Below are 12,965 nucleotides of genomic sequence, written 5' to 3' on the forward strand. Positions count from 1 at the left end.
TTAAACTTTTATCGAGTTGTCATGTTGGCGGATCCATTTTTTCGTCACTCATCAAAAGTCTAATATTATAAGGAAATAAACTTAAATTTTTTATTTTTTTACATAAAAAATGGATGATAACATGTATCTAAGATCATTTCGGGCCAAAAGAGTTTTTAGATCTTGACTAAATTGTTTGATATTTTAATCGAAATATATCAAACATTAATCTAGCTGTATCAAATATTGATCTGAGTTATATAAATATTGGTTAGACTGTCATTTGAAATGTAATTTTCTTAATAAAATTGGACTGTCAAAGTGACCTGAGTAACCCACGGACTATTAAACGGCTAGACTTGGCGAACTGGATTAATTCACACTTCTGAATTAAAATTGCTGTTCCAACTCAATTTTGTTAACCGCGCTGACAAACTGATCCCCGGAGCTTAAACTTTTTGTCATTCCTATTAACAACAGCAAAATCAATTACTCACTAACCAAGTTCAAGAGGAAAAGCCAAACAACGAAAATAACATGCTCTCTTCAGAAAGAAGCGGAGTCCCTTTCTGAGAGCACGTGTCCACTGGATGCCCCATGAAGAGCCACGTTACCAATTTCTTTTTGACTCCCTTTCTCAGCAAGGAAAAAAAAATAATCAAAAAACGCTACACCACTCCATTCCTCTTCTCCTATAAAACCACTCAGCCTCACTCCCTTAGGAACCAAGCAAGAAAGTATTCCCAGTATAACTAAAAACACTACATATCACCAAAATGCCTTCCTCTTCCACCACCATAGTCTCTAGATGCCTCGTCCATCCCGACCATAAATCCAGCATGAAACCACTCAAACTCTCTGTTTCTGACCTTCCAATGTTGTCGTGTCACTACATCCAAAAGGGGGTCTTGCTCACTGCCCCAACCTCTTCCGAAGACCTCATTCTCTCTCTCAAACACTCTCTCTCCGCCGCTCTCTCCCACTTCCCTGCCCTCGCCGGCCGTCTCTCCACTGACTGCCAGGGTTACGTTCATATCGACTGCAACGACGCTGGCGTCGACTTCATCCATGCCAAGGCCAAGCACTTAACTCTAAACGCCGTCGTTTCGCCCACCCTCGTTGATGTTCACCCTTGCTTCAAGGAGTTTTTCGCCTATGACATGATGATCTCCTACGCCGGCCACCACAATCCCCTCGCTGCCATCCAGGTCACCGAGCTCGCCGACGCCGTCTTCGTTGGCTGCACCGTCAACCACGCTGTCACTGACGGCACCTCCTTCTGGCATTTCTTCAACACCTTCGCCGCCATCAACAAAGGCGGCGCCGCCAAGAAAGTACTCCGCGCGCCGGACTTCACGCGCGAAACCGTAATCAATTCCGACGCTGTCCTCTTCGTGCCCGCCGGCGGCCCAGCCCTCACCTTTGACGCCAAGGCACCCATCCGCGAACGCGTCTTCCATTTCTCCAGAGAATCCATTCAGAAACTCAAACTTAGAGCCAACGCCAAATCCAACGAATTAACGGAAGTAATGGAAAAACAAGTGAATGACGGTTGGAAAATCGTTAACGGTAAGGTTATCGGAAAGGACGAGATCTCGTCGTTTCAGTCGTTATCTGCTCAGCTCTGGCGTGCGGTGACACGTGCGAGGAAATTCAACGACCCTGCCAAAACGTCGACGTTTCGGATGGCGGTTAATTTCCGCCATCGCTTGGAGCCGAAGATGGACCCGTTTTACTTCGGTAATGCGATTCAGAGCATTCCAACCGTCGCAACCGTCAGGGATATCGTGTCACAGGATCTGCGTTTCTGCGCGGAGTTGCTGCACCGAAACGTTATCGCCCACGATGACGCAACGGTGCGACGTGGCATAGAGGATTGGGAGAACGCGCCGAGGCTGTTTCCTCTCGGGAACTTCGACGGCGCGATGATCACCATGGGAAGCTCTCCGCGTTTTCCCATGTACGACAACGACTTCGGCTGGGGAAGACCTGTCGCGATTCGGAGTGGCAAAGCGAACAAATTCGACGGCAAAATCTCCGCGTTTCCAGGGAGAGAAGGAAACGGCAGCGTGGATCTGGAAGTCGTTTTGGCTCCGGAGACCATGGCGGGGCTAGAAAACGACATGGAGTTTATGCAATACGTAACGCAGGTGGTGTGAGGGTACGTTACGTTGAGTAATTTGCACAGCAGTGATAGTGAAAACACGGGACGGAGTGAAAAAATTATAAGTCGGTGATTAAACGACGGGGAACGGAGGGTGATTGCACGACAATAGTACCATGGGTGTGGTCGTCGTTTTGTATCGGTCAAAGTCAAACGTTCGCGGAGTGGGGTCTCAGTGTTCTAAGGTTATATTTAGTTGTTTCCGTGGTTGGCCCCACACGTATAATGATTTCCAGTACGTGATTTCGGGGAGGGTCTTCAGTTTTCACTTTTCAGGTGATCAATAACAAGACGAACAAATAATAATAAAACCGATGATGATAAATGAAAATTGAAAATAAAAGTGAAGTTAATATTTGAAGCCAAAATAGGATTTTGGAGTTTTCCTTTAGCGTTTTGGAAAGTGTCTGTTCGTGCTACTTTTTCTTTTATAAATATAACTTTTTTCTTTAATTTGAGAATTGAGTGGAGAAAACGATGTGTGAATATTGTGGTGATTGGAAGTGTGTGATTATTGAGGATATAGTTGTGGATAAAGAATATGAGATAAATGTGTGTGCGTTTAGAATATAATGAATAAATGAATTAAAGAATTGGTGTGAAATCAAACCGACAGGGGGCCACCAAGTGGCCAAGAACTTGAGATGCTCCGTTTTATTTAAACATGTGCCGTGATGCTTTAATTAATTGTTGTGATAATTTCCAGCATGAATCCAACATATGAGGTGTTTCAATTGCTATCATCGTTGGATATCTTCAGTGGACAACATATGCAAAAGATAAGTGATTAGGTCATTTAATACTTGACAGCTACTTGTAATCATAGACCATGAACTTAGAACCAGACATGGATATCAATTGAAATCGGTGTTCTTTGCTAAAAATTTTACTCTCTAAATGAGATATCATTTTATTTGCTATTGGTTTTCTTGAGTGATTACAGGGTGCCTCAAACTCTAACAAATCATTCATTGATTTGTCACAGGGGAGATTTGACTTTATACCCTATTTCGAACTGTGTTCCTATACTAAATTTATGTGAATTGGATGTACTAAGTTTTAAAACCGTAAAACTTAAAGGATGGAACATTGATGTAATTGATGCAATATCCTACACTGGAGAGGATGTTCATCAAAATGCACTTTATTTCACATTTGAATTCCAACAGTTTTTTTAATGTGATATATCATGAACTTAGTCATTAGGTTTAGAACTTAGTCATTAGTATCAACATGGTCTATTATACCCTTGCTCCACGTTATATAGTTCATAGTAATGTGAAACTTTTGAGATAAGGATCGCTATGTTGGATCTACAATTAGTTCTAGCTCATTTTGTTATAAAAATAATTGTTTGCAGCTCGTTAGATACAATCACCACTCATGCTATTTGTTGAACAATGTAAAAGAAGTATTACTAGGAAAATTTGTACTAAAAATACTTTTTTACAATGATGCAAGGAACTAAGAGCATATTTAGAAGGGAAACTTGTTTTTACTTTCTCTTTAGTTTATTGAGTATTTTTCATTTTTATTAGTTTTTCTATTCTTTGTTTTTGTTAATACCTTATGCGATTATAAATAAGACAAATGATGAAGAAAATATAAGAGTTACCAGAAATATGATGAAAGGAAATAATTTTATTTCATGACCTTTTGTTCCTTTGTTAAAAAAGAATATAATAGGTTGTTTCTTTCTCTTTGTTTTACCTTTTGTTCTAGTTTGAGTTGTAAGAAGTTTATATAGCCTTATTCTCTTTAAAGTACAAATAATGTGGAACATAACATAGCTTGAACTTAAAAGAAAAGAAAAATAAATAAGTTTTCCTTGTTAATGTCCTATGATGCAAGCAACTCCTTAGCTATAGTTTTCTTTCTTTTAAAGAGTTAGGAAGCTTATATACCTTTAGGAAGATGAAGAATTGAGTGATGTGGAACTTATGGATATCTTGGTCGTTAGTTTTTGCATATTCTTGCATTCAAGTCTCATATCTTCTAGCTTATTCACCATTCTTCCTCTCCTATAGCTATATAAGGAACTCTAACCCTCTTTTGTAACACACCTTGATACATCCATTGAAAGAGTGTTTTGCATTCAATTACATTACTTCTTAGAGATAACAACTATCTCTTAGTTCTAAATTTTTAGATCTTATGTTGTTGTTAAACAAGTGATGATCTTCTTCACTCATCTTGGAATCTTCTTAAAGTGGTGTGAACTCCTCCATTCCATAAGTTATTCTACTCTTTTCTCTTCAATTCCTTTTCTTTTCTACCAATTAGCTTAGCAACTTTCTACTTAAGCATGATATTCCCTTTCCTATGGTATCTAGAGCCTAGGTGATTGTTTAGGAATGTATGCTTCGGTAGCAATTTTTTTTTTGCATATTTCCGCTCAACACTAGTTTCATTTATATTGTGATTAGCTTCCATGTTGTCTTGATCTATGCATAACTAGTCCAGTTTCATATAATTCATGCCTTAGTCATTGAGTATGGCTAATTTCTTACTCAAACCGTGACTGATTTGCATCTTCAGTAGTAGATTACATGTTAATTCATTTATAGTTAGCAGTGTTTTGTCATTATACATTCAACATGCTTAATTGCTAATTTTTGGCTTGTTGTTTGCATTTTTCTTTCTGGACTACATCTAGTAGTTGTTGTAATCAATCCAAAACGTTTCAAAGTGGCTTAATACACTCCAAATCAACATCTAGAAGTGATCTTCCAACCTCTCTCCAAAAGTCAATGTTGTTTCTTCTAGCGCAAGTGTGAGACCTGGGAAAACCCGAGTCTTTGAAATAAAGTTTTATTAAGACTTGATTATGTTTCTTTTTAGAGTTGATATGTCTAATAAGGTTTTGTGAGTGTATATCTTAGTTAAAACATAATTATGTTAATTATTTGATGTTATTATTAATATGCAACACATGATTGGTATGTTATTAATTTGATTATTTGTGTATGTGTGATATTACCAATATGATGTGTTGGCTTGTTGATAGAAGTGTCGTTTAGGATTGAATGAGTGTGGATTCAATTCTAGAGAAAAAGAGAGTTAAGCTAAACTTTTATTTTAAATTGTATTTTTGGGCCTAAGGGCAAAATGATATTTTACCTTTATTAATTGGCGTAGAAATTAATATAAGTGGGTGAAGAAAGTAAAAGAATAAAATTAAATTTAAATTAAAAGATTATGTGGATTTTAAAAAGATTTGGAGGTTGGTGATATTTTAAAAAGTAGTTAAGAGGGAATAAGAGAGGAAATTTTAGTGGTTTTAGAGATAAAGTGAGAGATTTTATTTTTAATCAAAAAAATAGATATAGAATTGAAGAAGATAAGAAGGAGAAGAGTAAAAAAGGGTCTGCATATTGCTACCCTAAATCAAAAACGAAATTGAGAAAGATAAAAGAGAGAAGAGACGTTTTCTAGGAGAAAAGAGGAAGAGCAACAAAAAACTTTAGTGCAAGGTAGGATTTGTGGTGTTTTTGAAGTTAGATAAAGCCCTAATATTGACCAAGGTATGGGAAAACTTACCTTTGGTTGCTTGTTGTTGTATGTCCTTTGTGTGCTTGCTTATGTTGATTGATAATCTTTGTTTGATATATCTTTATATGCTTATGATTATGGGCATTTGTTGCTATTGTTGGACAATGGTTTGTGTGTACATGGGAATAACTTTTTGGTAATATTTGTGATGGGTTTTTCCTATGAATATATTATGTATATTTTGTTGGGTTATCCCAACAGAGGGTTTGATGCTAAGAGAACAAAGTTATGATGCTTGGGGGATTCTGTTAAAATAGAATGGCTTAATTTTCAACACCAAGACGGGGGATGAATTGGTCAAACACAAAAACAATGTTTTCTTTAAATCTTTTTCACAAAGTAGATGCCTTTAAAAGCTTTCTTGAAACACAAGGAAAAAGACTTTGTAGTGCAGTAAAATATAGTCGAATGAGTAAAATATAAAGTCGACTAAAAGTAACAGAGTAGGGATAGAAAGATCAAACACTGGGTTTTTATACTGGTTCGACCAAGCCTACATCTAGTGTCCTTCCACCACAGGAAGCAAATGCACTATAATTATCAAGGTTTTTACAACAAGGCTTTTATAGAGACCTCCACGTCAAAAATATAAAACACCTCTCTAACCCTCTAATCAAAATATAGAAAAAGAGAATCCCTTTTTTTTTGTGTTTCCATATGAGTGTCTATCAACCATTAATGTCCTTGCATACCTTAAGTTTGATGGTTTGTATAAGACCCGGAGAAAATATGAGTCTTAGAAATAAGACAATCTTGAGACTTATTTCATTTGGAACACCATAATGTTTTATTCTACATTTATTTAATGTGTGATCATTTTTAATGCAATATTAACTAGTAACAACATTTGGGTTCCTATAAGTAGTTCCTTCTTCTACCAAAACTCTACGACTTCTTTTAGCTCTATTTTTATATATTCAGGAACATACCTATTTTTAACAACCTTTTTCTTTTCTATAAAGCTTTTACTACATTCTCCTCTAGTTGTTTCTTGTAATTTCTTCAAATTTATGCAAGATGTACATAACAAATTTTTCTTTTTCTAAATACGAAATTTTATTTTTCAAATTTTCATTTTCCTTAAGCATATTTTCAAATTTTGATTTTAACTCTTTAAAATCAATTTTTAATTTCTTAGGAGCAAGATCTAGTTTTTCTGATTCTAGCAATAATTTCTTATATGTATCATGAAATTCATCTTCATCAAAATCTATATTATCAGAATTATTAGAATCGCTAGAGGTACTTACTTGGCTTCCAACTATATCGTCGTCCATTACATAAATTTTTTCTTGCTCATTAAAGTCGCTAATCCTTGATGCAGACCTTGATGAAGAGCTTGAGGAGGATCCTTGATTCTTCTTTTTGCGATCTTGGTATTTTCCTTTGTTCTTCATGAACTTTGTGTGCATTTTTATCAATTGGTCTGAATCTTCGCAATTAGAATCATCATCATCTTGGACGCTTTTCCTATTGACAACCTTAGATTTAAAGTCATTATTTCTTTGTATTCCTCGGTCCTCTTCTTTTTTCAACCTTTCAAGTTCAATCTCATGCCCTCTTATCTTACCAAAGAGAGCCGCTATAAACATGGTTGCAAGAATTTGTGACTTTGTGATGGTCGTGACTTTTGGCTGCCATGTCTTGTTCAAAGATTTTAAAATTTTAATATTTAACTCTTCAATGTCAAAATTCTTACCTAAATAGGATAGTTGATTGACGATAAACGATTTTGCATATCGTGGATTGTTTCCTAGTATTTCATCTGTAACATCTCATATTCTCTAACTTGAGAGTTCTTTCAACTATGCTTAACTTCATTTATTCCTTCATGAGTTACTCTTAAAATTTTCCAAATTTCCTGAGCGCTTTTACAAACAGAAATCCTGTAAAACTCATCAAGGGTTAAAGTAGATAAAATAATATTTATGGCCCTAACATCATATTGAGCCATCCTTTTCTCATCAAAAGTCCATTGGGCATAGGGCTTAAGTTCCTACACGTTATTAACAGTAATAATAGGAGCAAAAGGACCATTTTCAGTAGTATCCCGAATAGTAATATTGACAAACTCTAAATATATTTGCATTCTTATTTTCTAAAAGACATATTTTTTCCCAACAAAAAAAGGGGTCTATCAACTGAAGCACCATGTGCAAATGTTTAATATTGTCTAGACATTTTTGAAAAAAATGAATAACTATCAAAGTAAGCTCTGATACCAATTGTCAGAGAGGTGCATCGGAATGGTTGGCGTGTTTGAATAAAAAATAAGATAATGAGGTGAATTGATTTCTTGTGCTTTGAAAATAATTTTTCTTCTCTCTTTATAGAATTTACTTAACAAATAATATCAACAACAATAAAGATTGTAAGGAAAGAGAAATACGCACAAGGAATTTTATACTAGTTCAAATCACAAGGATCATATGCCCAGTTGCTAATCCTAAACAGAGATTAATATACGAAATATTATATACATATAGGAAAAAAAATTATATACGAAAAATTTATATATGTAAGATCCTTATGTAATGATGGCGTCTTTTGACGGGAGCTTTCCCAAGGATAAATCTGTATGTAATAGTCGTATATAAATGGATTTTCCATACAGATATTACATACGGATGTTAAAAAAAATAATAAAAAAATTAAAAAATTTAACCCTAAGTGAAAACCTAAGTAGAGAACTAATTCGAAAGTTCTCGAGGCATTTTCAGCTTTCCCTCACAGGTCTTTCCCTCTTAGCTTTCCCTCTCAATTTTCCCTCTCATCTTTTCCCTCTCGATCATAAACCACAGTCATCGAGCCATTCTTCATTGCCTCTTCTCGTCGTTCTCATCTTCTCATCGAGCCGTTATTCTGGAGCATTTCCCCTCCATCATCTGGAACCCTAAGTGAAAACATAGTTCGGACTCCTTGAAGCTTCCTCCACGAGTAAACACAACAGAATGTAAGAACAATGGTGAACAGCGAGATGACAACAGATTCGATGAAGGACCTTAGCAAGAGAACTCGAAAGAGAAGGAATGCGTCTGGAAAACCCTAGGTTCGTGATAATACTCCAGGAGCAAGAAGGATTCGAAGCAGAGTGGAAAATAGGAAGATTGTTCGATGAGAAATATGATTTAGGTCGTGTGTTCGGTGGAAAAGGAAGATTCAACGGCTGAATCGGTGAAACGGTGCCAAAATGAGGATGTAATCAATGGATTCTGTGGAGAACGATGTAACGAGGACGAATCAAGTCGCAAGATGTGATTCGGTGATGTGAATCACGAAGATGAAGGCTTTGTGAGAGTGATGAGGTTTATCTTTTCTAGTTCTACTCCATTCATTTCAATTCCATTTCTAATTTCATATATAAAATAGGAACACGCTCTTTTTCATTTCATTCTCAACTGCAATTTTCATTGCCCGCTGAAACCCTTCATTTTCCCCTAGTGACGGATCAGTTTCTGGGAATTCCTTGCCAATTAAGGTACACTGCTTTTACTTCTTGAGTGGTATTTGTTTCGCCATGACTAAGAGTCGTTTTCGCTACACATAATTTTTGCTTAGGGTAAGGATTTTCGTCCTTTTTCTCTGTAGTCATTTCGCATTACTTTATTTTTATGAGTTGAATGAGTTACGAGATAATGTAATTGTCTAATTTTTGTTTACGTGGAGTGTAGGATTGTTGTGTGCAAATATAAGGTTGTGAGATGGAGGATGGTGAGAAACCCATGGGTAATTCACATGGCATTTCTGATAAGGATGATGTTGTTTTATCTGTGTTTTAGAGAACATTTAGAAGTGTAAGATGAAAAGATGATATACATTTTGAAGTGAGGGAGGTCGGTGTGGCGGTGGAAGAGATCATCTAGGGTTGTTGTTCTATTTTTAGTTCATCAATGGAGATGATAAACACACACAAGAAAATCAGAGTATATAAATAATTTATATGAAGGGCGTCCTGTTCAAAATGGAAGAAAACCAAGGGAGGTTTTTATTATATTTAAACCAAACATTGGTAATGGAGAAAAGAAGTCTTATGCTTTACTGTATCTTGGTGGTTCTATTTTCTCTCTGGATTTCTACTAGTGAATTATGTATGTGCTGAGGTCTCTTTCCACTGTTTGGTGTTTTTTTGTTGCTTCTCAGGTTTGTGTACAAGCAATTAGAGAACTGCCTCTTTTCTATAAGGATACACCTGAGAATATAGGGATGATGGTTGATATACTAGTGCAAATTCTTGGCTTTGGTAAGTTGGGCACTTTGTAGGTTTTACGGTTGAGAACGTAGCCATGATTGACTATAGCATGTTTTCTCCTATTTCATTCTTATAGAAGAATTTGTGGAGCATGATGTTGTGCATAAGGCTCTGATGTCATTGCTGAGGCAAGATGTCAAAGGTATCGTGATATATCTTTACCTTGTTAGGAAACATATTTGCATCCTTGCAACTAGAAAACACCACTTTCTAAAGCAGCCAATATAGAGAGAATGGGACTTGATTGATTGTCATTTCGATGAGCTCCACTGAGTTTCAAACACACTCTTAATAGTTTAAATTTTGCTAAGGAACCCGAGTCTATAAATACCTATAATGGCTTAAAATAATCGATTATCACTTTTGGTAATCAATTATAACTGACCCCTAGCCTTTAAATAAAAGTCTCCATAACCTTGAGAAGGTTACCTAAACTATTATAGAGTACAATTGGTTATTAGGAAGCTCTAGTGTTTAAGTGATTGCTTGATCAAGTGTTGAAGATGGAAAATCTTGTCTTAGTGTGTCTAAGGTGAAAGCGGTTCTCTACCAAGTGTTTAAGAGAGGTGTTTTCTATTATATTTTTGTTCTTTACACATCTTGAATCATCAAATCATTTTTAGTGATAAGTTAATCACTTATTTTAAAGTGATTAACAACTAGACATAGAATCTTTTTATTCCAACCAGTATAAAAGTCATTTGTGCGGTTTTCTTTATCTCTTCATCTTTTTACTTTAATTTGTCCGAAGAATATTTTAAAAAGGAAAACGAACATTTTAATAAAACCAATTCACCCCTCTCTTCTTGGCTTTGGGTCTAATCAGGCTTTTAAACATTTCATTGTTCAATACCAATTCCTACAATCCTCGCATAGGTATCCAATATCATGCATTGCTAAAGAACTTGATCGAATCACACTCTTCAAAGTACAACTGAATCAAATATAGTAAAGTCCAAATGTCTTAAATGAAATTCTGATGTATGATCTCCAATGAAGCTTGAATTCTCCAAGAATGATTCTTGAGAACCACTGTATTCAAAACTCAGAAACTTTGTTACAATATGAAAATTAGAACGTTAATGAAACAGGTCTTAAATCAGGTTTATATAGAAAATTAAAATCTTGATGCAGTTTAATTGATAATATTATAAGCATAATCTATTATGCTTTTCTTTCTATTTTGATAGATTATCGCATGTATATAATCGATTATTTGAACACTTATGCATATAACTGCTTCTTCTAACATCTTAACATATTAGGCTATTTGTATAATGGATTAGACCTTACTTTCTGGTTTAATCGAAAATCCAACTTATATAATCGATTATATTAACACTTAGCCACATTAGTCATCCATTTGCCTTTCTTAACACATTATGTAACTTATATAACGGATCCTGGCTTTCTCTCTATTTTAATCGGTTATGTAACTTATATAATCGATTAAATAGAGTGATTTACCCCTATTTAACTTTCTAAGTGTTCTAGCTAAATCTAATGGATTATACCACTTATGTAATCAATTATTTATACCAGAAATTAGATTTCTAACCTATTTTAGGCTTGATTCACTCAGCATGAATGGATTCAAAACGAGTCTTACGAACAACTCTTTTGATTCTCTTAGGTTTTGAAGAGGAAGCCATGGGTGTTTACAGACCAGGTGATTGAATGATAGAGGTAGAATAGAGTTGAGGAATGAAAGTGAATGACATATTAGAGAGCTTGAGGAGATTCAAGGTTTAGAGCAACAAAGAGATGAAGGAACAATTTAACAGATTATGGTTTCAACCTAATTGATTAAGGGAAGAGGGAAACCTATATTTGAAATTGAAAGACCCTTTTCTGAAAGTATTTTAACCGGTTAAATTTTTAATGTAATCGATTATCACAATAACAATACACAATTTCAGCAAAACAGAGAAGACAGCCTAATAAATTAGACTATTTATATAACTGATTAAAACTCGCAGATTTGGTCATTTTGTATGTTTTCACTCTACCTATTTGTATCTAGTAACAAGCACACATCACACACAACATAATGTCGATGCAGAATAAGAAAAATGAATAATGGTTTATACCAATACCAAGGTTTGATGTCCTCAAGGTGTTATGACCACTTGAATTATGAGGTATACTTCTGCATTGCACTTCACCTTGAGCATAGACACCTTCAATTCATCTTAGTTACCTGCAAAATAGTTGAAAAGCTTGGATGTAGGTACCTATATAAATTTGGGTCCTTTAATGCTAGGTGGTTGTGGTAATTGCTTAGGAATCCATTTAAATTTACCCTTAGGTAGACCAACATTTCTATAATAACAATCTTTTTATAGATGACCAATATTATTGTAGGAAAAGCATGCTATGGATAAGGGTTTGCTAATGTCAGTGAATTTTCTAGCATTCAATTTACTAGTTTTACTGGTATAGCCAATTCCTTGCTTGTTTAAAACACTTCTTTGTGATCCTACTAAGGCTTCAAGGTTTGATCTACCTTAAGTGAACTTGGATAAGGTATTCATGAGGTACTTAATTCTTTCCAACTATGTTGGAAAATTTACACATTCTTGAACACTCACTTTGCTCTCTTTTGTGGTTTACCTAAGTGAATTTTTTAAACTTTCCAGTTACTTTGTAGATTTTCTATTCTATCTTCTAGGCTCCTCTTTTCACTTTTAAGCCTATTTATTGAGTACTTCATTTTCCTAGCCTCTTCATGTAATTCCTGAAAAGCATCAAGTAATTGATAGTACCTATCTTCTACGCTTTCATCTTCAAAGTTGCTCTCACTGCTTTATAAACATATTGAGTCATCCAACAAGCATAGATTGGTTTCTTCTTCAATGCTCTCATCTGAATCACTTGAGGAGGAGCTTGACGCACTATCTTCCCAAGCTATGTAGGCCTTTTTCTTCCTCTGATTTATGTTGTCATGACTATTCTTCTCTTCCATCTTTATTTCATTTTGGTCACTGGACATTACGGCTTAATGAGTCCAACCTTGCCATA

General features: G+C 35.3%; 1 protein-coding gene across 1 annotated transcript; it reads left to right on the top strand.

Moving 5' to 3' along the window:
- Positions 1–428: 428 nt before the first annotated feature.
- Positions 429–2,596, top strand: LOC108346317 (uncharacterized acetyltransferase At3g50280). Its single transcript, XM_017585366.2, has one exon. The coding sequence runs from the start codon at positions 756–758 to the stop codon at positions 2,136–2,138; it is 1,383 nt and encodes a 460-aa protein (XP_017440855.2). The 5' UTR covers positions 429–755; the 3' UTR covers positions 2,139–2,596.
- Positions 2,597–12,965: the final 10,369 nt, after the last annotated feature.

This window comes from Vigna angularis, chromosome 9 (assembly GCF_016808095.1).
Source record: "Vigna angularis cultivar LongXiaoDou No.4 chromosome 9, ASM1680809v1, whole genome shotgun sequence".
In the NCBI taxonomy this organism is placed as follows: domain Eukaryota; kingdom Viridiplantae; phylum Streptophyta; class Magnoliopsida; order Fabales; family Fabaceae; genus Vigna; species Vigna angularis.